Source organism: Diaporthe batatas, assembly GCF_019321695.1.
Source record: "Diaporthe batatas strain CRI 302-4 chromosome Unknown Contig00007, whole genome shotgun sequence".
Taxonomy (NCBI): domain Eukaryota; kingdom Fungi; phylum Ascomycota; class Sordariomycetes; order Diaporthales; family Diaporthaceae; genus Diaporthe; species Diaporthe batatas.
The window spans coordinates 445,047-463,576 of NW_025408554.1; the positions used below are offsets into that span (position 1 = coordinate 445,047).

Here is an 18,530-nt window from a genome sequence, read left to right on the forward strand (position 1 = left end):
TGCGGCCGTTCGCCCGTCACTCGCCGGCCAATGAGTCGGACTCGGACCATTCTTGGCGTCGGTCGATGATCAAGCCCCCGACTACATATTTTGGTGCATTACGAGACGCCGTCGCATGAGCCATGTCCGAATTTTTCTGACCTGCCGTTGCTGGATCCATCACTCCTGAAGTCGTACGTCCAGTCTGCAGCCCCACTGGCGTGCGTAATCACCTCTCACCTCATTTATTACAGCCACGTATGAGTCAGTGCGGCTTGCCGACATTCGTGAATATAAGGGCGCGTTTGTGGAACACCGTGACCTCTATCCCGCGCTCTTCAGGTACCTGGGGAAATCTTGTCTCTGTTTCTCGCAATCGCCACTACTCTTCAGCAGCCGACATGGCGGACGCCGTTGAGCTTCACTACTTCTTCGACCCGCTCTGCGGCTGGTGCTATGCGAGCGCTCCAGCCCTCGAGGGCCTTGCCGCGCGGTATCGAGACTTGCTCCGCATGCGGCCGTCAGGCTTGTTCACGAGCGGATTTCCCGTCTCGTCCATGGCGGATATGGCCTGGCGCAACGACCAGACCATACAGCAACTGACCGGACAGCGCTTCACCCAGGAATACCGCAAAAGCGTCTTGCTCGCTCCGAACGGCATCTTCGACTCCTGGCCCGCGACGCTGGCACTGGTCGCCGTCTCAGAGATCGACCGAGCTCTGGAACCACGTCTTCTCCATCAGCTTCAGATTGCCCGCTACGTGGAGGGACGGGATACTTCAAAACCGGCCGAGGTCGCAAAGGTCGCCGCTGCGTCAGGGCTTGGCCTCGACCAGTCTGAATTTGAAAAGAGACTGGTGAATGATGAGGCGCTCAAAGCTCGAGCGCTGCAACGTATCGAGCACACACAGCGCGACCTTGACAAGCTGGGCATCCAGGGAGTTCCACAACTCGTCGTCATGTCGAAGAGCGGTGGCCCAGCCCGGGTTGTTGATGGCCAAGCTCTCCACAAAGGTCCGGAAGCCGTCTTCGCTGTGTTGGACAAGATTCTGCCAACAGCACCCAAGACCAATTAAGCTCGTGTCCCAAGAATTCCGAAAACCAATTGTTCTTGAAAACTGATGGGAAATCAAAAACTTTGAAAATCTCTGAAGAAAAGCCCTGGGTTTCACTCGCTTATTTCTCTGTCCTCCTGGGAAGCAAAGCCCCCCTGGGCCTACCAAACCGGAAAAGAGCCCTGGAGCTCTAGTACCTAAGGATTTCACCTACTTATTATTCCGCTCAAACACGGAAACTACCTTTACTGTACCTGGGAAAAAGCTTTGGACTGCGGCGAACCTTGGCGGTCAGATATGACACTACTGTTTAATGCACAAGCGTTACTTGTCACGTTTATCACATGTTCAGAGGCACCGCATATCCATTGACGTATGTACAAATGAAGGGTGGAATCTTTTGCTTTCTGAGACCCTTCTTCCCAGATGAGATCAACTTGAGCACAGACGGGGTCGATCAGACAAGAACATTGCACGTCATTTGGCCATTGATTGGCTATCCCCGACTGTAGCTCTGTCCCTCCAGATGTCTTCATCATGTGCAAAGGGTCTGCCTGTGCGTACCTCCCATGGCTCCAAGACGTCCTTGACGAGAGGTCTAGCCTAGCAACTTCGACTGCTGCTACCATTCAACTCCATCATCCTAGTGGCTTATCAACAACAATGTTACGGCCAGTCCATGCCACGTCCCAGAATGTCAGAAGGGCGCGCAGTTTGATCCAGCTATGGTAGTAGGCGAACAGGATGTAGAATGGGAAGAACAGCAGATCCCGTCGCTCACGGTAAAAGTACGTGATCAGCTTCACCATCTTGGTACAGAGGATCCAGATGACCAACAGCCACATCGATGTCCAGTTTGACTCATGTACGTATTCGGTATGACCCAAAAGGTACACCAACACCGGATCAATGAGAAGGGCGAAGTTGAAGAAGGACGTCAGGTAAATCGAGTACACAGAGTATGGTTGGCTGATCCATACGTGTGGGATTTTGAGAGCGGCCGGACTGGATCTCCATGTCGTCCTTGACCAGCGGAGGCACTGGCCCAAGAAGCGCGGGAACTCGCCGATGGGGGCGATATCGATGCGGGCATCGTCATCGTATTGGAACTTGATGCCGCCGCCCTGCTTCAGAATCCAACGCACGATGAAATTGTCGTCGTCCGCCGCCAGAGGACCAAATCTCCCCAGGAAAAACCGCTCGTTCAGGTAACCGGTTCTGAATTTCGGGTCTTGGATAATGGCCGTGCGGATCACGTTGGTGCGGCCGGAGATGACAAACACCTCGCCGCTGATTGCGTTCTGGGCCCGACATTCGAAGTTGTGGCGCTCAAGATACAGGCAGCCGATGAAGTTCCAGAATGAGGCAAACCAGCCGGCGTGGCGGACCCGTCGTACACGCTTGTTGGTGCCGACGAGACAAATGTTGCGGTCCTCGAGTGGGGCCAGGGCTGATCTGAGAAATCGGGGGCCCCAGATGACGTTGGCATCTACCATGCTTGTCAGTCGCGTTTGGATCAACGGAATGACGGTATCAATCTGGCGGCGCTTGTTCGCAACATCGGTGTTGTGAACCTGTATGTTAACCGTGGGAAATGCAATGCGAAGTTGTTGCATCGAGTTTTCAATGCTGGCACGCATCTCGTTGCCTACAGTGATTATGAATAAGTAGGCAGGGTCGTTTGCACAGATAGACCGCGCGCAGTTGATGAATGCTTCGTTGTTCTCGATGGTCGGAATGAGTACAGACACGTCTCTCGAGGTGTGCGACGGATTGGCCGGTATGAGACTCGGTTTGTACAGTATGAGATAACTGAAAATGTTGACAGCAAGTCGAAAGTAGCGAAAAACAAAAAGAGACCAGAAGGCTGCCGTCGCGTTGACATTGAAGTTGCCGAACTCGAAGTCGCCGAAGAGCAGGAAGGGAATGACGGTAACAGCCGCAACAGCGACGACGAGGAAGCTAATTGCTGCCAGAATGTAAACCAGCAAAGGGGTAGCAGAACACTTGGGCATGACCCAAGACGCTTGACCGGAAGTGAAACAGTTTGTGCACACCTTGTAGACTCGCTCCTCTCCATGCATGAAGGCTTGCAAGGGTCGAGAGACTCTGCAAGCAGGGCAGACTTGCGATGCAGTCCCTCTGCGTATGCCCCGTAGGTCCATTTTGCAGAGCGACGTGATGGATGAGTCGAGCCGCTCGTGGTAGCAATTTCCTTTTCTTTGTTCAGACAGATGGCTTGAAGGGTACCGACGACCTCTGTATCAACACAGATGTCGAGTGTTGGAAGGCAGTGTTGTATGATGTGCTTTCAGTTGCGATGAAATGGAGTTCATTTCCATATCCTTTGATACGCATCATAATTGGAAGGAACGGATTCGGATTCAAGTTAATGGTAAGTTATCGGAGAGCTGCATGCTTTGTTTTCTGGGAAAACACTCTGTCGCGCCTTTGCGCGTCCTAAAAATGAGCACGCATGCAATGGCTATGCCTTGTGAATGAGATTCCAATCTTGCGACTCGGACCAGTTACTGTTCGGAAACTAACTACGAGATCGAATTCGCTTGATGGCAGTCACACACTCGGGCAAAAAGTAATCTACCAGAGTGATTCGGTAGATGGTATCAACGAGATTCGAGAAGCCGCCGCTCGTCACGCCAACTGATCAAGTAACCTACACACACAAACATGACTCTTACATACATAAATTCAACCAACAAGCTACGATATCCTAGGCAATGAGAAGAAGTGGTTATGCTATTAGTGAGGGGCGATGCTCCCTCGCCTTGTATGTGCGGCACGAGGCTGTGGCCGCAAGGGACCATACGAGTTCATACGATTCAAAACGAACCCACGACTTATGCTATTGGTGGGATTCGTGGCTGAAACGGTAATGGTTGTGGCGGTGACTCGCAGAAACCGATGGGCGTAGTGGCAGCAGAGGCTCTCCGAGCAGTGACTGTCTGGAGCAACCCGGTTACATTACGAGGAATAAATATGCAGTTGGAAAATTCTAAGATACCGAGGACCCGTGGCGGCTGGGACAGCCGCTTGTGGGGAGCAGTAAATTCAGCGAGCAGTACCAATGACCAGTACCGACACTGTCAATACCAAAGCCAGTGATATTACACGGGGCCGGATGGCGCATCTTCCAATTTGAGACACCTCCTTTTCTACATATCTAGCATCATAGGTTAATTCCATGACAGATAGGATAGGTTATGCACTTTCACAGTAGCAGAACGAAGAGGCATGGGATTCAATATGTCTGATGCCAGGGGTGGATACTTGTGAGCAATGGATAAATGATGAATTGTAATATCTACCAGAATTTAAATGGCGAAGTATATACGTTGGCGCCTATTTGTAAATGACCGAATTCCGTCTTTAACTAATGCTCAAACCCGCCTATCATGTTTTCAAAGGAGAACAGGTTACGGTCTTCCTCTATCAAGGCCCTATGTGCGAGTGAATGGAAATTTGGGAATCCTTTTCCTGCCTTGACCACTTGTCCGGCCTGCAGCTTACAGGCACTGAGAGTAGTACTGGTTGCTGACCTGGCAAGTGCTGCCAGAGGCACAGCAGGTAGCACCCTTCCAGTCCTGTCCACCGCACTGGCCCCACTTGGCCGCGCAGTTGGTACCTGGCGACGAGGTGGTCGGGTTGGCAGCGGTCGAGGTGGTCCGGGTGGAGGTGGTGATTGTGGTGGACGACCTGGTCGTGCTGGACGAGGAGCCGCCGCTGCCGCCACCCGGGGCGTTGAAGGTCGAGCCAATCGGTCCGAACTTGATGTTTGAGTAAATCACGTTGGAGTTGGGGGCCGAGGCCTCGATCTCAGCCGGGACACCGGAGGTGGTCGGGCAGGAGCCGCGGGCGGCACCCGGGGAGCCGGCCTTGTCGACTGGGAAGGTGGAGTCAAGCCAGAGCATGTTGACCGCGTGCTAAAGGCATATTTGGTCAGCTTACGATTCGCCGCGCAAGATGGAGTGGATGTTCAGAACGGGATACTTACGTCGTCCCAGACCGAGAGCACGAGCACCATGGGGGCTGCGACGGCCTTGCCCATCTGGGCGAGACCTCCCTTCTGGGCGAAGATGTCGGTATCGCCGAAAGCCTTCTTCTGTGCAGTGCAGTAGTCGGCGGTGATAGAGTTGCCCGGGTTGCCGGCGACGTTGGACTGCGAGTTCTCAAAGACCTTGCCATTCTGGACGTAAAACCGCTTGATCTCGCCCAGGTTGCCGTCGCTGCCCTTGAGGAACTGCGTGACCACGGTGAGCTTCTGCTTTGTGTCGAGGGTGAATCCGGAGCCGGGGCCCTGCAATATTCCGAATTAGTGACAAACTCTACGATTTTCTTTGACAGTGAAGGGCATCGGCTTACATAGAAGGTGGTGTTCTGCTGACGGTAGGAGTTGAAGTCACATCCATCGGGATCACAGGTTCCGGCATATCTGTCGGTGGCGAATGTGCCTCCACAGTTATCACCCTCGCATCGGTCCTGCCCGACTGTTCCGCATGGATGCGGCGTATATGCCGTGCTAATCGAGTTGGCCTCCCAGATATCCATCTCGGCTAGTACGAGTTAGTCGCCCACACTGCGATAGACAACAGACGGGGATGCACGAACAGCAGCATGAGCCATAGTTACCATGGCCCGCATTGGGGTCGTTGGTTGACGCGCTCCAGCCCTCAGCATTGGCCTAGATTCAAGTCAGAAAATGTATCCCCCGTGGAAATTAGGGTGCTTCGAGAGCAAGCTCACTTCACCGTTGATGAACTTCAGGTCCCGAGGGCACTGAGAGTCACAGTACCCAGTACCATATTTAGCACCGGCTTTGTTGGTGGGGTACTTAGAAGCACCGCCATCTTGGTCCATGGACACGAAGTACAGAGCACCGTTCAAGCCACAAGGCAGGTTGCTCACATCAACATCGAAGGTGAATTCATTGCCGAGTAGTGTGAACATCTGGTACTTGGTGTCTGACTCCATGAGATAGGTCCGAGAGCCAATGTTTGTAGAGGAACCCTTGGTGACGAACTTGAGATTCAAGGCGTTTCCTGTCGTGGTGATGCCGTATGTGCCGCTGTAGTCTGATCCATCCACACAGCAGTTGGCCGCGCAAGCTTTGTTGTCTGAGCAAACGGTTGCATTCCATTGGTTTCCTGCATTATTCATGGTCAGTCGGTCCTGTGTATCTTCAGACCATCCTCCGGGCTCAGGGAAGTCCACAGTGTGTAGACGCTGTTCATGGCTCACCAGTGTAGCAGTTGGTATACCCAGAGGTACTGTGAACCCATCTCCAGTTCGCATCAATTGTAACTGAACCCTGAACGTTGGTGCAGGTACCGCCCGCTGCACACTTGGCCCAGGTCAGGGAAGGATGAGTCTCCGCCGTCAGGCTACAGGCTGCCTGAGCCGAGACAGTGGCCACGAGGGCCGAGATACCGGCAAGTTCGCGGTACATGGTGAAGTGCTGGGGTGAGGATGGTCAAGGAGTAGAAGCTGGAACTTGGTGATCAGACTGACAAGACCCTTGGGACATTTGGAGCTGGACAAACACTCTTTTATAAGAATCTCGAGACACCACATGTCGAGTTGAGAGGCGGAGGTATATTCCGGAGAACTCACATAGCCTAAGATGCCAATGCCTTCGTGAACTTGCCACGGCCCGGAGCTCAGGGCGGCGCTATCAAGGTCTTCGCGCGGGGCCCCACGGGGGCGGGATCATCGTGACCCTTCATCCCTAGTCTTTCCTGAAATGAGACAAGTAATGACGGTTCACGGGCCGTGGAGTGTGGTTGGAAAGGGAAGCTAGTGTTTTCTAGGGGTCACACGGAGTGTTCCTGGGTTCTGCTGGAAAGTCTGGCCACTGCTTCTCGGCACGCATCTCCCAGACTTGCTTCTTACTGCAGCAAGTAGTCTGATCATTGTTGTTGATAGGAATGACATGCGCCGTGGAGGAATCTGTCTAGATCCTCGGGACGAAGATCTTGGTCGAGGCGAGACCGCTGGGCAATGCCGGGGTTGTGATCACCAGCAGGTTCCGGAAATACCTCGTAGACTTGCACAATAAGCCATGCAGGAGTGAATCTGGGCAGCTCGTTGAAGCTGACCATGCCACCCCTCCAACGGGCGCTAGACCAGAGGTAGTGTGGACTGGGTAGGACCAGATGATGAATTAAGCTTAACAAGTCTGATGAGGCTCTCAAGGTCTGGGGCGATACCGGGCTAGTTGGCCGGGGTCATGGCCACATCCAGACACACGGAGATGCCTCGCCGAGGAAGATAGGAACTAGATGCATGTAGCCGCCCCCAAGGTCCAGAGACTAAGCTACAAATAGCCGCCCAGCACTGTCAGGGTCGTATTCAGGCTTGCACAATTGCCCCTGTCCATCATTTTGGATGCAAGAAAGCTGCACGGCCAGAGTCCTCGTGACAGCAAGGTCGTCTAGGACTGCTTAGTTGGAATAAGCTTCCACAAGAGTGCTTGACGCTGATTTGGCAATATTGCTGCCACTTGGCGCCTTAGCTACGGAAAGGCGGTGCGAACAGTAACAACCTTCTGCCCTTCTCTCCATTTATACTTCTCGGGTCTCGGGCGGGAACCTACATTCAGGTCCGGATCAGAACGTGGCGCAGCTATGAGACAGACCTCTTGTTCCGCTGTAGCTGTGTTTGTCCCCGTCTATGTGACGCAACCGCTGGGACAATGTGGCCCAGACACATGCTTTCGACCGAAGTGGGATGATGCTTTTTGATGCAAGATACGATATTGCATGACACCCTGCGGCTGGACAATCTTCGGATGCTGCCGGATCACCGCAACTTCTTCCTTCACAGTCATGCACACCGAATGGTACCACACACCATCGTGCGTCCTACGCCAAGGACAACCCAATTTATTCATATTAACCGAGGGCCAGCCGCGTGGGTCTCCGGAACCCCTTCCGGTCCATCAAAATCTCATCTCCTCCCACGGCGCAAGTCGTGGGGGCCTCACGATGTCGTCCCTCGGCTCAAGCACTGCCTTCAGCCCGCAATCCGTCTTGCCCTCTGGCCCATTCCAAGCGGAACTTTTTCCCGGCTTACCTTTTGTGGGGACATTTCAACAAGCCTGCCGCCAGATCTGCTTCCTTTGTTACATTTCGATCTTGGTATTGGTCTTTACTCTTGGTATTGCCTTGCACTAAACCCAGTTAGAGGTGGCTAACCCGGCCATACTAGTTCAGTAGGCACAGTTTCGGGGAAGTCTTGAAAATTATCCGGCGTAACCGCCACATCGCCACAGGAACTGGGCGGCGCTGTGCCCACAAGTGAGCCAGTCATTCATACCTGTCACGCTGTACGCGTTTCCGGAGGCGGAGAATACGCCAATACCGCGACTCGTAATGTTATATGCCATCAGTTCTTGCCACCCTAGATCATTCGCGTCGCCCGTGCATCCTGCAGTTCTGTCTCCGTATTTCATGTTCGAGCGGAAACATCAATAAGCGCATCGTGGCTCTATTTCTCCTGTCAGTTGCTGCCATTCAAAACTTGCCTCTAGCATGATGTGGCCAAATACTGTCGAGCCTGAGCCGTGGCACCCAAGACGTAAATAACAAACCCCAATGAGCTTTGTGCTTCCAGATGGCCCATAAATGACTCTTTACCCCCAACTTCTCCCTCCACATGTTCTCAAGCTGTTCTTCGATCCTACCCACCATTCCACGCAATGCATGGGGTATAACTTACTGAGTGGCGCCGCGACGGCCCGCCTGGTGTTACCCAACAGAAGGTTCCCCAACTGCGCGGTGAGGTTGCAGTGTGTTGAGACAGGTGATCAGAGTCCCGATCAGGTATCCCGAGCTTGTTGGCGGACAAGATTGTACGAAGTTGTCGTATGTCAATATGTATCTGGACAAACCGCTTGTGCTTTTTGGCAGAATGTCCAAGTGAGCAGGCCAAGGGGGTAACATCAAGCATAATTATGGTGTAGAGACATGTTTTAAGTGTCTTCTTTACGCTTCATAAGAGCGGTCAACTTGTATCCGTTTTCAATATAGAGAACTAGATCCGGTGAATATTCCCGTAGGCACATGGCAGCCAGACATCTCCAGCGGTGATCATATCTGAGAAGCTACTGTGAATCCTTGGGAACATTTGTCACATGTCGCATGAGAAAGTACCCTAGGGTATCTCTGGTTCGAAATCACATATTCTTCTTTCGATTATCAGCTGCTCCTCTGTCTACTTCTTCGCCTAATTCACCAATAAACGACGAGCAGTAAAAGTCGACGAATTCCCGAGTAATCGAGGTTCAAACAGTTCAGCACAGCCTCTTCTCACGAAGCCTCGGGGCAATGAGAAATTTATTTGGAGTTCAGAAGGTGTATCGTTTTGAATCGTATTAGCCCTGTTACAAACAAAGAAATGGAAAATCCTGTTCAAGACATTGTCCAAACGTCCCTGTCCAACAACCGCTACAGCGCCGTTTCTTCTTGGTGATCATTCCATTTGTAAATACTAGTCAACTTACAATTGAGAACCACATTTTACTCGTGTGTTCTTCAAGTCTGGTATTCTACGAGTGAAACCCGCGCCTGAATCTCTGACTTCCAGCGGAACTCAGCGCGATCTTCACGGACAGTGAGTGCATTTTGTTCTCTCCGAGGGTCCCCAAGAACCAAGATCTTTATTATACCTTTGGACATCGATAGGGCGATAAAATCTACGCAGGTAATGACTGGAGTTTATTGTATCGAGACCAGCTTCTCGGTCAATTCCATGTGCGGGACGCAGACGGTTGGTAGACTACAGCCCTTTCCCCACCATGACTTAGTCTTTCGAGAACGTGGATATTGAACCGCATTTATCGATCATATACAACGTCAGCGTGACACTACCACTTGTATGATATCAGACCAGAGCCCTGATGGATTGCCTGCCGCTCCCAGGTGGCTTAACGGGATTTATTCCGTCAACCGTCTATCTATACCTACCCCGAGGAGGTTTTTTTTTCAAGGATGTAGGAGGTTGTCTCAAGGAGGTTCTACTATAGGAGGCTCTAATAGAAGACTGTCTTATAGGAGATCGGGTGGGATAGACGATGTGGCTGCTTCGGCGGATGCCCTAACGCGGCTCGTGTGTTTTTGCAAATAATAACATGGAACGGACTGGTTTCGTTCTGAACCCATATGAATGCTGAAGGCGTACAGTCCATTCATACAATGGGTGAGAAACGCTGGAAGATCCAGCGTCAAAAGAGATAGAATACTGATATCGTGCCGTTTAATTCTTTACATTATGGCTTGCAATCTTGCCCAAATCGCTGGCTTCTGAGAGGCCACTATTTCGCACTATAGATAGGTCTTGGGTGCTGGGCTGGGCCGCACCTGCTTGCTCTATTCGCGCTAGTTCCGTCGAGGCTCTATGTCGGTAGCACTTGACACATTTTCAGGGCTTTTGGGTTAGTGGATTCCTAGAGTCTGCATGACGAAAAATCTCATGTTGAACCTCGTAGTACTTACTTAAGTACCGTAGACCGTGCCGTCATCCGATCTCATAAACCACAGTTACAGATAATTTTTGCCAAGGACTTTGGCCATTCACAACAACACAAAACTCCAAGGTTCCGTGGCCCATGCACCTGCTTGGGGACGTCATAGCGAGGAGCGATCGCACGGCTGCAGTTCCCCAGTTCCCCAGTTCCCCGCAAGCCACGGCCACCACCCCAGTATTTAAGGTTAGCCAGTGCCGCACTGCAAGCCAAGACTTCTAGCTTGATATCGACCATTGGTCTTCACTCCATCATCGATCATGTCACCACGAGCGTTCAGGCCGTTGCTGGCAGCCATCCTGTGCGCCGTATCAGCAGCTCAATCATGGCCCAACGGACCCTTTGTCACCGAGGGCTCCTCAATTCTCGATGCGAGCGGTAATCGGGTCACGTATGCAGGTGTGAACGTAAGTTGACTCGCATCTTGACCCTGCCTGATGCTGACTGACCCCATTGATGCAGTGGCCTGGAGCCGGGGAGACCAGTGAGCAGCTTCCGGATATCCCCACCCCTTCAAGAATTGAATACCCCATTCTCAGTCTGTACAAGGAGGACTTTAGGGCCTGCATGTTTGAAGACAGGCTATAGCCACCTCATAGCTTACTCTTTGAATTCTTTGACCGCTGACGCCCAATGCCGCAATTAGTGGTACCAGAGGGCTTGCAGTACCAATCGATCGAGACCATTGTGTCCAAGATCAAAAGCTTGGGCATGAACTCGATACGGCTGACCTATGCTACCGAGCTGGTCGATCAGATCTACATGAACAACATGACCGACGTCCCGATCTCGCAGTCATTCATCAGCGCGTTGGGTCAGGACAACGGTACTCATATACTCAACCAAGTGGTCGCCAACAATCCCTCATTCACCTCGAATACGACAAGGCTCCAGGTCTACGACGCCATCGCAGAGGAATGTGCTCGTCAGAATATTTACGTCCATCTGGACAACCACATCTCTCAAGCGTCTTGGTGCTGTTCTCCATGGGATGGAAATGCTTGGTGGGGCGATACACATTTCTCTCCTGCAAATTGGACGCGAGGTCTTGCCTTCATGGCTGAACACGTAGGCCCACCCTCCGATATTCCCGTGTACTTGCCACCTGAATTTGAGGTACGTTGATCGGTACTAAGTCATACGCAGGGCAGGAACTGGACGAATCTGATGTCCATGTCTCTCTACAACGAGCTGCGCCCACCATTCTCCATGCCCCAGCCACCAACTCTCCTCAACTACACGTGGGAAGTCTGGTATGACCAGGTAAAGAAGGGCTCAAAAACCGTCAACTCTGCTAATCCAGATGTGCTCATTTTCCTATCGGGAATCAATGGAGACGTCGACCTCTCCACTATCGTGAACGGCGAAGTCCTCGAGCCAAGCAACCGGACGTTCAGCAGGTCCGATTTCGCCGGGTACGATGACAAGCTGGTCCTAGAGCTGCACAGCTACAACATTGTCTTTAGCGTGGACAACTGTCCGCTCTACAACGAGAACCTCTTCGACGCCGGATACTCAGCGGTAAGAGATAACGCGACCAACAGGTTCCCCGTCATGATGACAGAATTCGGCTTCCCCAACGATGCCACGACCTGGAAGAACGACACGTATGCCCAGTGCGTGCAGGCGTTCCTCAGGGATCAGGTGCCGGACCAGGGCTGGATGATCTGGGCGATATCAGGCAGCTACTACGTCCGCCAAGGCAAGCAGGACTACAACGAGACTTGGGGCTTGTTGAATCACGACTGGTCCGACTGGAGGTCTCCAGAGTTCATCAACGGCGGCCTGAGGCCCCTGGTGAGTAACACGCTCCGCAGCATTACCCGAGCATAAAGCAGGTTGCCCTTTTATTCTTACGCCTTTTTCTTCTCGAGATCGCGACCACGCTATCGGCTGTCAATGCTTCGGCGCCTTCCGATGGGACGAACGGCTCGGCAAGCACCCCGGGCTCTGAGTCAGCGCCATTGGCCAGTCGGATGGGCATTTTGCAGGCTGTCATCTTGACGATGTTGGGGGTTTGCATGGCCGGAAGTTTATTTTGAGTCTATTTGAGGTGCTGCCCTCCAACGAAATGGATGGTTGGACATGCACGACTCGCACGTCTGGGTACCGGAAGGGGCATCCTGGTAATTGGTGAGCTGCTCCGATGCTGCTTCATCGTTGCATTGTTGCTCAATTTCTTTCTTGGTCGGTTATCACGTGTATTATACCCAAGACCTCGAGGTAGAGTTTAGAGTTTACTGCTGGGCGGATATGTGAGCTCCAGCAATGATGAATTACCAACACTAGAAACTGCTCTCCATTCTCGCCAGCCGAAACAAACAAGTGCGAGTCGACCGTTGAAGTCGCGCAAAGTTTATTGGAAGGGCGTCTTCTGTGGTGATTCGACCAGGTGTAGCCGTGCAACACCAGCGTATCTTTCAGCCATCGTCAGCAATCGCGACCGGATTCGGCAAGGCCGTGATGGGTCGTCGTATCGGGATGTGTGGGCCGCGCCCACGAGTCAACGGGTTTCACTTCCGGATATAATTTTTGTTGGCAGCGACACCTGTCAAGCCATGCCTAAAATTGCCTGACATTTCCATTGGAAAGCAGATGCAAGTGTTCTCCACTGACCCTGTTCAATACCACGTGTTTTGCAGGTGGCCGCGACCGCGCATGATATCGGAGCTTTATAAGCCTTTGGCATGCATCGATATATTGGCAACTGGGAGAGCGGAGAACCAACAGATTCCCTCGGGCCGCGTCCTGGCCCAATAAGAGCTAGGAGAGGGGCCGGGCCCACATCAGCATTTCTTGCTATGTGTATCGTTTGATTCCCACGTTGTCAATGGTTCACCTGCATCACCTCAGCCAGCCAAGTCGTTACAACCAGGGCCGCAACCTTCCCAGCCTCAAAGGCTTGCTAGAGCTTAAAGGCATGCTGCAACGTCGAATTCCCCGTCGATGTAGCCGTCCAGGCGTATCCCCCCTTTGCTTACGATGAGCGACCCCCTTTCCGGAGATTCCGAGGCGCCGTCACCAGAAGACTCAGAAGCCGCAGAAAACCCCGGCCGAGAAGCTCTGGCTCACGGCCCACTGGCTCCGGAAACGCATGATGATGGCCCAGATGCCGCCTCCGACTCGGACAGCATCGCGGACTCGGCAATCGCCAGTGAGACTGACATCTTATCGACAATGACAGCGCCGGACGAGTTCTTCACATTTATCGAGGAGAACGGCAGGACATACCACAGCTACAAAGCCTCAAGTAAGATGATGTTACCCCAAATTGAATAGGACTGCTGACTAAAGCCTCCATCAAGAATACTTGCTCCCAAATGATACCAGGGAACAAGAGAGGCTTGACCTGCAGCATCTCTTGTACCTAGAAACGACGCACGGGAAGCTGTTCCTAGCCCCAGTGCGGGAGAACCCGAGGAGATGCCTGGACCTGATGACAGGAACGGGGAACTGGGCGATCGACTTTGCCGATGCATTTCCGATGTGCGACGTGTTAGGCACGGATCTCAGCCCCATACAACCGCAATACGTCCCTGTCAACTGTCGGTATGTCAAACAATATTACGCGCCGAAAAGCGAATCAATGCACAGCTTTCTGACGGGTGGGAGCCATAAGTTTCGAGGTGGACGACGCGGAGGATCAGTGGAACTTCCGGACCAGGTTCGACCTCATCCACGCCCGCGCATCAGTCCTCTGCTGGCGCAACTACGCCGCGCTCGCCAACGAGGCCTACCAGGCATTGGAGCCTGGCGGGTGGCTCGAGATGCAGGAGTTCAACCACAGGCCTTTGTTCCACGGCGAGGCCGCAAATAGGAGCGCAATTAAGAAATATTGCGATCTGATTGTCCAAGGCGCACAGAGCCAGGGCATCAGTGTCACTGGCTTTATGGATATGAAAAGACACATGACGGAGAGGGGTTTTGTAAATGTCGAGGAGAAGCGGTTTATATGGCCGCTTGGGACGTGGGCAAATGGGCGCCACTCCCGGAACCTTGGTATCTTGCTCAAGCAGAACTTCATAATGGTCGTCGAGGCCCTTGCCCTCCGGCCTCTGTCTCGTCTTGGATGGTCTCAGGAAGAGATCCAAGTCCTGTTGGCACAGGTGCGACAAGAGCTCCGGGACAACAGCGTCGATGGCTCCGCAGAAATGTAGGGTGGACAATATCGCCCTTGCCCTTGAATCATGTGCTCCAGCTGACAAATTTCTTAGTGTTTTTATATATGGTCAAAAGCCCCCAAGCTGATATCTTGAGTGCACTGAGCGTTCTTTTGAAGAGTTTACGTCATCAGCGGGCACATTTGGCTCCGCCGGCCCAGCTTCGAGCATAAGAGAGTGCTTGAACAGAAAGAGGCCACAGACGCGATGGAGACCCGTAAAGTCTTTGAGGGACCAATTGATCCGAGTACGGGTGACTAGTAGTGAGTTGGGTCGCTGGTGGCGGGGAGGTCGCAAGCCCAGAGCTGGAGTAGTAGTAAGGCGGGAGGATGAGTCCACACCAACACACAAACTAAACAAGCAAACGAAAAGGAGACAATTTACCCGAGACCCGACTCACATGCAACTCCGCCGGCATGCCTGCGAAATTATCAAGTCTAGCTCAACAATACTTATCACTGTATGACGGCGCCGTATATGGCTTCGGACGTGGTTATACGAAATACGAACGCGAAAACAGCTAGCTCAAAACTGGTATGGAACCTTGGCCACCCCCTTCCGCAACCTTATTAAGCTGGGGCCGGGAAACCCCGTGCCACTGTATGAACCAAAGACGGAAACTCGGGAAACTCAGAAAAAGCGTGCACAGCATGCGGGGATGGCTGCACAAGGTCGCACCATTGAGGTGCCGTCTTGAGCAACCCAAAAGTCCGGGGTACGAGTACGAGTACGTCTGTACTTGGTTGTATATAATAATCATTCAAGTCCGCGGTTGACCAGCCAAGGCATTAACCCGTTGTTTACTTCATCACAAGTGCCCAAAATGATCCAACTGCAGCACCTCCAATTCCTAAGTCCAGCGGCTATCGGCTGGCTCGCGCTAGGCTCTGTATGTCTCGACGCACCCGCACCTCGACTCGTGAAAATGCTGAATTCATCTACAGTCTCTACTCTTTTTGATTGCGCAATGTATCTACCTACGCTTCTTCCATCCTCTGGCCAAATTTCCAGGGCCCGTGGCAGCTTCCCTGACGGAGGTCAGTCCTTCAACCAGACGGCCAAGCCGTGGCAGCTTCCATTGACTATGATGCTGTAGATGTGGAAATGGAGATCCCTCATGTCGGGGAAAAACGTCTTCTATTTACAAGAGTTACACGAGAAATACGGTGCGTTGCCAGTGCCGTTGTTCGGTCTGCCCACTTCATGATGCAGAGCAGAGCACGTCTGACCAGACACAATCTCCAGGTGATGTCATACGGATTGCACCTAACGAGTTGTCTTACGCGTCGCTTCAAGCCTACCGCGATATCTACGGCCACAAAACGACAGGAAAGGAGAGGTTCCTCAAGTCCGACACCTACGACAATGACGAGCCTCGGATATCCTCCGTGAGGGATCCTGTCGTTCACGCGGAGCAGCGAAAGGCCCTATCGCATGCTTTCAGTGCCAGGGCTCTGCGAGACCAGGAAGATGTGGTCCATGGATACGTCGACCTGTTCATCAAACAGCTTGGTAACTTTGGCGCGGGCGGGCTCAAGCCAATCAATGTTACGGATGCATACAATTGGTTGACCTTTGATATCATTGGTGAGTCTGACATTATTGTTTGCTGAAGATCTTACTAAGTCATTTGTTCCAGGTGATTTGTCTTTCGGGGAGCCCTTTGGTGCTCTGGAGACCGGCTCAAATCATTGGGTAAAGCTGGTAATGGACTCGTTGGTAATCGAGGGCGTCGACAGCGCCATCAAGAAGCGGCCTTGGCTGAAACCCGTCATCAGTCTCTCCTTGGGCCGCAAAACAATGCAGGAATGGCAAAACCATTCTGCTGCGTACTTGATGCTGTCGAGAGAGAAGGCCCAAAAACGCATAGAGATGGGAGATTCCCTGAAACGGGTAGACTTTTTTGGCCACCTGATCAAGAAGAAGGAGATTAGCCAAAACTACCTCATGGGTAACGCGCAGGTGCTGCTCGCTGCGGGCTCAGAAACGACGGCCACTTCCCTTGCGGGGACGACGTGGTACCTACTCCAGAACCAGGATTGCCTGCGGAAGCTGACGGACGAGATTCGGGGCACCTTCAAGTCGATGGATGAAATCACGGGCGATGCCACCGCAAGATGTGAATATCTCCACGGAGTCATCGAAGAGGGCCTCCGGCTGTTCCCTCCAGTGGCCCACGGACTGCCCCGCGTCTGCCCAGGCGCCATGATCGACGGCCAGTATGTCCCTGCTGGTTGCATTGTTGCTTGTGAGAACTATCCTTTGGCCAGAGACCCTCGCTATTGGGTCAACCCGGATTTGTTCCAACCGGAGAGGTGGATCGGTGAAGGGTTCGGGGACGATAAGAGGGCATTCCAGCCATTTTCTAGGTAAGTGGTCCTTAATGAGGCCCCGTACTTTGGCTTTGGCTTATTCATTCAATATATGACAGTGGCCCACGCGCCTGTATAGGAATAAACCTGGCTTATGTTGAGCTTCGGATAACTCTGGCAAAGATGATCTTTGCTTATGATATGGAGCTGGTATCTCGAGAGATCGAGGACTGGAACCACGCGTGCTTATCATTCGGTCTATGGAGGAAGCCCGATCTGCTGGTCAAGTTTCATCCACGGCAATTCGCTGTCTAATTTGGGGGGCGATTTGTGCACGCAGCTGTGTCATAAGCCGGCAACTCATTCTTTCATGGTTTATATCGGACAGGCAGAGCCACCGATCCATGTGTGGATCAATTTATGGCTCTCTTGTCTTATTGGGTCTTCAAACCTCTTCATCATTTGAGGCCTCCATTCAGTTCTTTTCTCCCACAGCCAACCTGTTCTCAACTTGGTTGTCATTGGTGCCCGTGTTCTCGATTTCACCAGCATCATTTTCGGCAACAAGCGTCTTGTACGGAGGCATGATCAGAGATGACATCAGATATATGGCCCCCGATATGAACGTTGCTGTCGATCACGATGCGCTGTCTGTGTCCAGCCTGTCAATTTGTTGAAGATGATAGAGGCGGTGGTAGAAGAAACGCTTTTAGAAATATAAGTAGTTTGCGATATTGATACTATTGTCGATGACATAAATAAAGCCTTTTAGCTGGGATTCCCTCTGTGCGATTTATTTATATAGCGACCATCTTTAGACCTAGTCTCACCGTATAACTCCCTTATAGTAACTAGTCCATAAGCTACTTCTATCTACAATTCTAGTTAATATCGTCATTAAAACAGTACCCCTTAGCCTTATCTATACATTATAAGGCTAAGGCTATAAATACCTATTATATTATAACTATTATTATTAGCATTATATTCTTTTTAAGTACTAAGTTTTAAGTGCTTACTACAATATAAAGGCAACATATATATCCTCGGACGTATACGGAATAGAAGCAAAACCACATAAATAAAGCCTGGAATGTTGACGGGAACCACTACCAACAAAGTGACTGAGGCTCGCCCATTGATGCCGCATGAGCAATGGTAAATGCCGTTCAGTTGTTCTGGTACAACATGGGGACGTGGAGTCGGCGATGACGGATGAGCCAGTAGTCACAGATCTGCCGCTCATCGTCCGTTAGCTTTGTCTAGAAACCCAAGGGCTTCCTGTTGCCGACCATGAATCCAATTTACCATGATAGCTACCTAGGTACCACCGGGGCTAGTACAATAATGTGCCCGTCGAGAAACGCAGTTAGACTCTTGGCACTAGCTTGTATTTTCCAAGGACATGTCGCCCAGCCTCCAACCAAAGCAGTCAAGCCCGCTCCTCTCCGGATATTCAGCCACCGTGGGATGAGAAACCTAAGGT

At 52.0% G+C, this 18,530-nt stretch overlaps 6 protein-coding genes across 6 annotated transcripts; 4 read left to right on the top strand and 2 right to left on the bottom strand.

Annotated features, from left to right (window-relative positions):
• The first annotated feature begins 68 nt into the window (after positions 1-68).
• KVR01_007028 (uncharacterized protein) lies at positions 69-1,540 on the top strand. The gene is made up of 2 exons (XM_044783086.1): positions 69-173; positions 234-1,540. Exon 2 carries the CDS (start codon positions 240-242, stop codon positions 1,053-1,055), a length of 816 nt encoding a protein of 271 aa, XP_044644459.1. The 5' UTR covers positions 69-173; positions 234-239; the 3' UTR covers positions 1,056-1,540.
• A 132-nt stretch (positions 1,541-1,672) lies between these two features.
• On the bottom strand, positions 1,673-3,049 carry KVR01_006694 (uncharacterized protein; the record flags this gene model as incomplete). The annotated part of the gene is made up of 2 exons (XM_044792702.1): positions 1,673-2,039; positions 2,145-3,049. The coding sequence occupies 2 exons, from the start codon at positions 3,047-3,049 to the stop codon at positions 1,673-1,675; spliced, it is 1,272 nt and encodes a 423-aa protein (XP_044644125.1).
• A 1,300-nt stretch (positions 3,050-4,349) lies between these two features.
• On the bottom strand, positions 4,350-7,190 carry KVR01_006662 (uncharacterized protein). The gene is made up of 7 exons (XM_044789041.1): positions 6,663-7,190; positions 6,291-6,536; positions 5,796-6,196; positions 5,661-5,733; positions 5,415-5,605; positions 5,047-5,349; positions 4,350-4,975 (listed from the first exon to the last, which is right to left on the bottom strand). The coding sequence occupies exons 2-7, from the start codon at positions 6,496-6,498 to the stop codon at positions 4,559-4,561; spliced, it is 1,593 nt and encodes a 530-aa protein (XP_044644093.1). The 5' UTR covers positions 6,499-6,536; positions 6,663-7,190; the 3' UTR covers positions 4,350-4,558.
• A 3,635-nt stretch (positions 7,191-10,825) lies between these two features.
• On the top strand, positions 10,826-12,864 carry KVR01_007057 (uncharacterized protein). Its single transcript, XM_044786810.1, has 5 exons — positions 10,826-10,979; positions 11,035-11,056; positions 11,219-11,640; positions 11,719-12,369; positions 12,447-12,864. Exons 1-5 carry the CDS (start codon positions 10,833-10,835, stop codon positions 12,612-12,614), a joined length of 1,410 nt encoding a protein of 469 aa, XP_044644488.1. The 5' UTR covers positions 10,826-10,832; the 3' UTR covers positions 12,615-12,864.
• A 433-nt stretch (positions 12,865-13,297) lies between these two features.
• Positions 13,298-15,280, top strand: KVR01_007097 (uncharacterized protein). The gene is made up of 4 exons (XM_044783298.1): positions 13,298-13,822; positions 13,878-14,121; positions 14,192-14,725; positions 14,787-15,280. The coding sequence occupies exons 1-4, from the start codon at positions 13,555-13,557 to the stop codon at positions 14,818-14,820; spliced, it is 1,080 nt and encodes a 359-aa protein (XP_044644528.1). The 5' UTR covers positions 13,298-13,554; the 3' UTR covers positions 14,821-15,280.
• A 244-nt stretch (positions 15,281-15,524) lies between these two features.
• On the top strand, positions 15,525-17,782 carry KVR01_006560 (uncharacterized protein). The gene is made up of 6 exons (XM_044793963.1): positions 15,525-15,621; positions 15,677-15,769; positions 15,829-15,898; positions 15,978-16,319; positions 16,372-17,101; positions 17,164-17,782. The coding sequence occupies exons 1-6, from the start codon at positions 15,556-15,558 to the stop codon at positions 17,357-17,359; spliced, it is 1,497 nt and encodes a 498-aa protein (XP_044643991.1). The 5' UTR covers positions 15,525-15,555; the 3' UTR covers positions 17,360-17,782.
• The last annotated feature ends 748 nt before the right edge of the window (positions 17,783-18,530 follow it).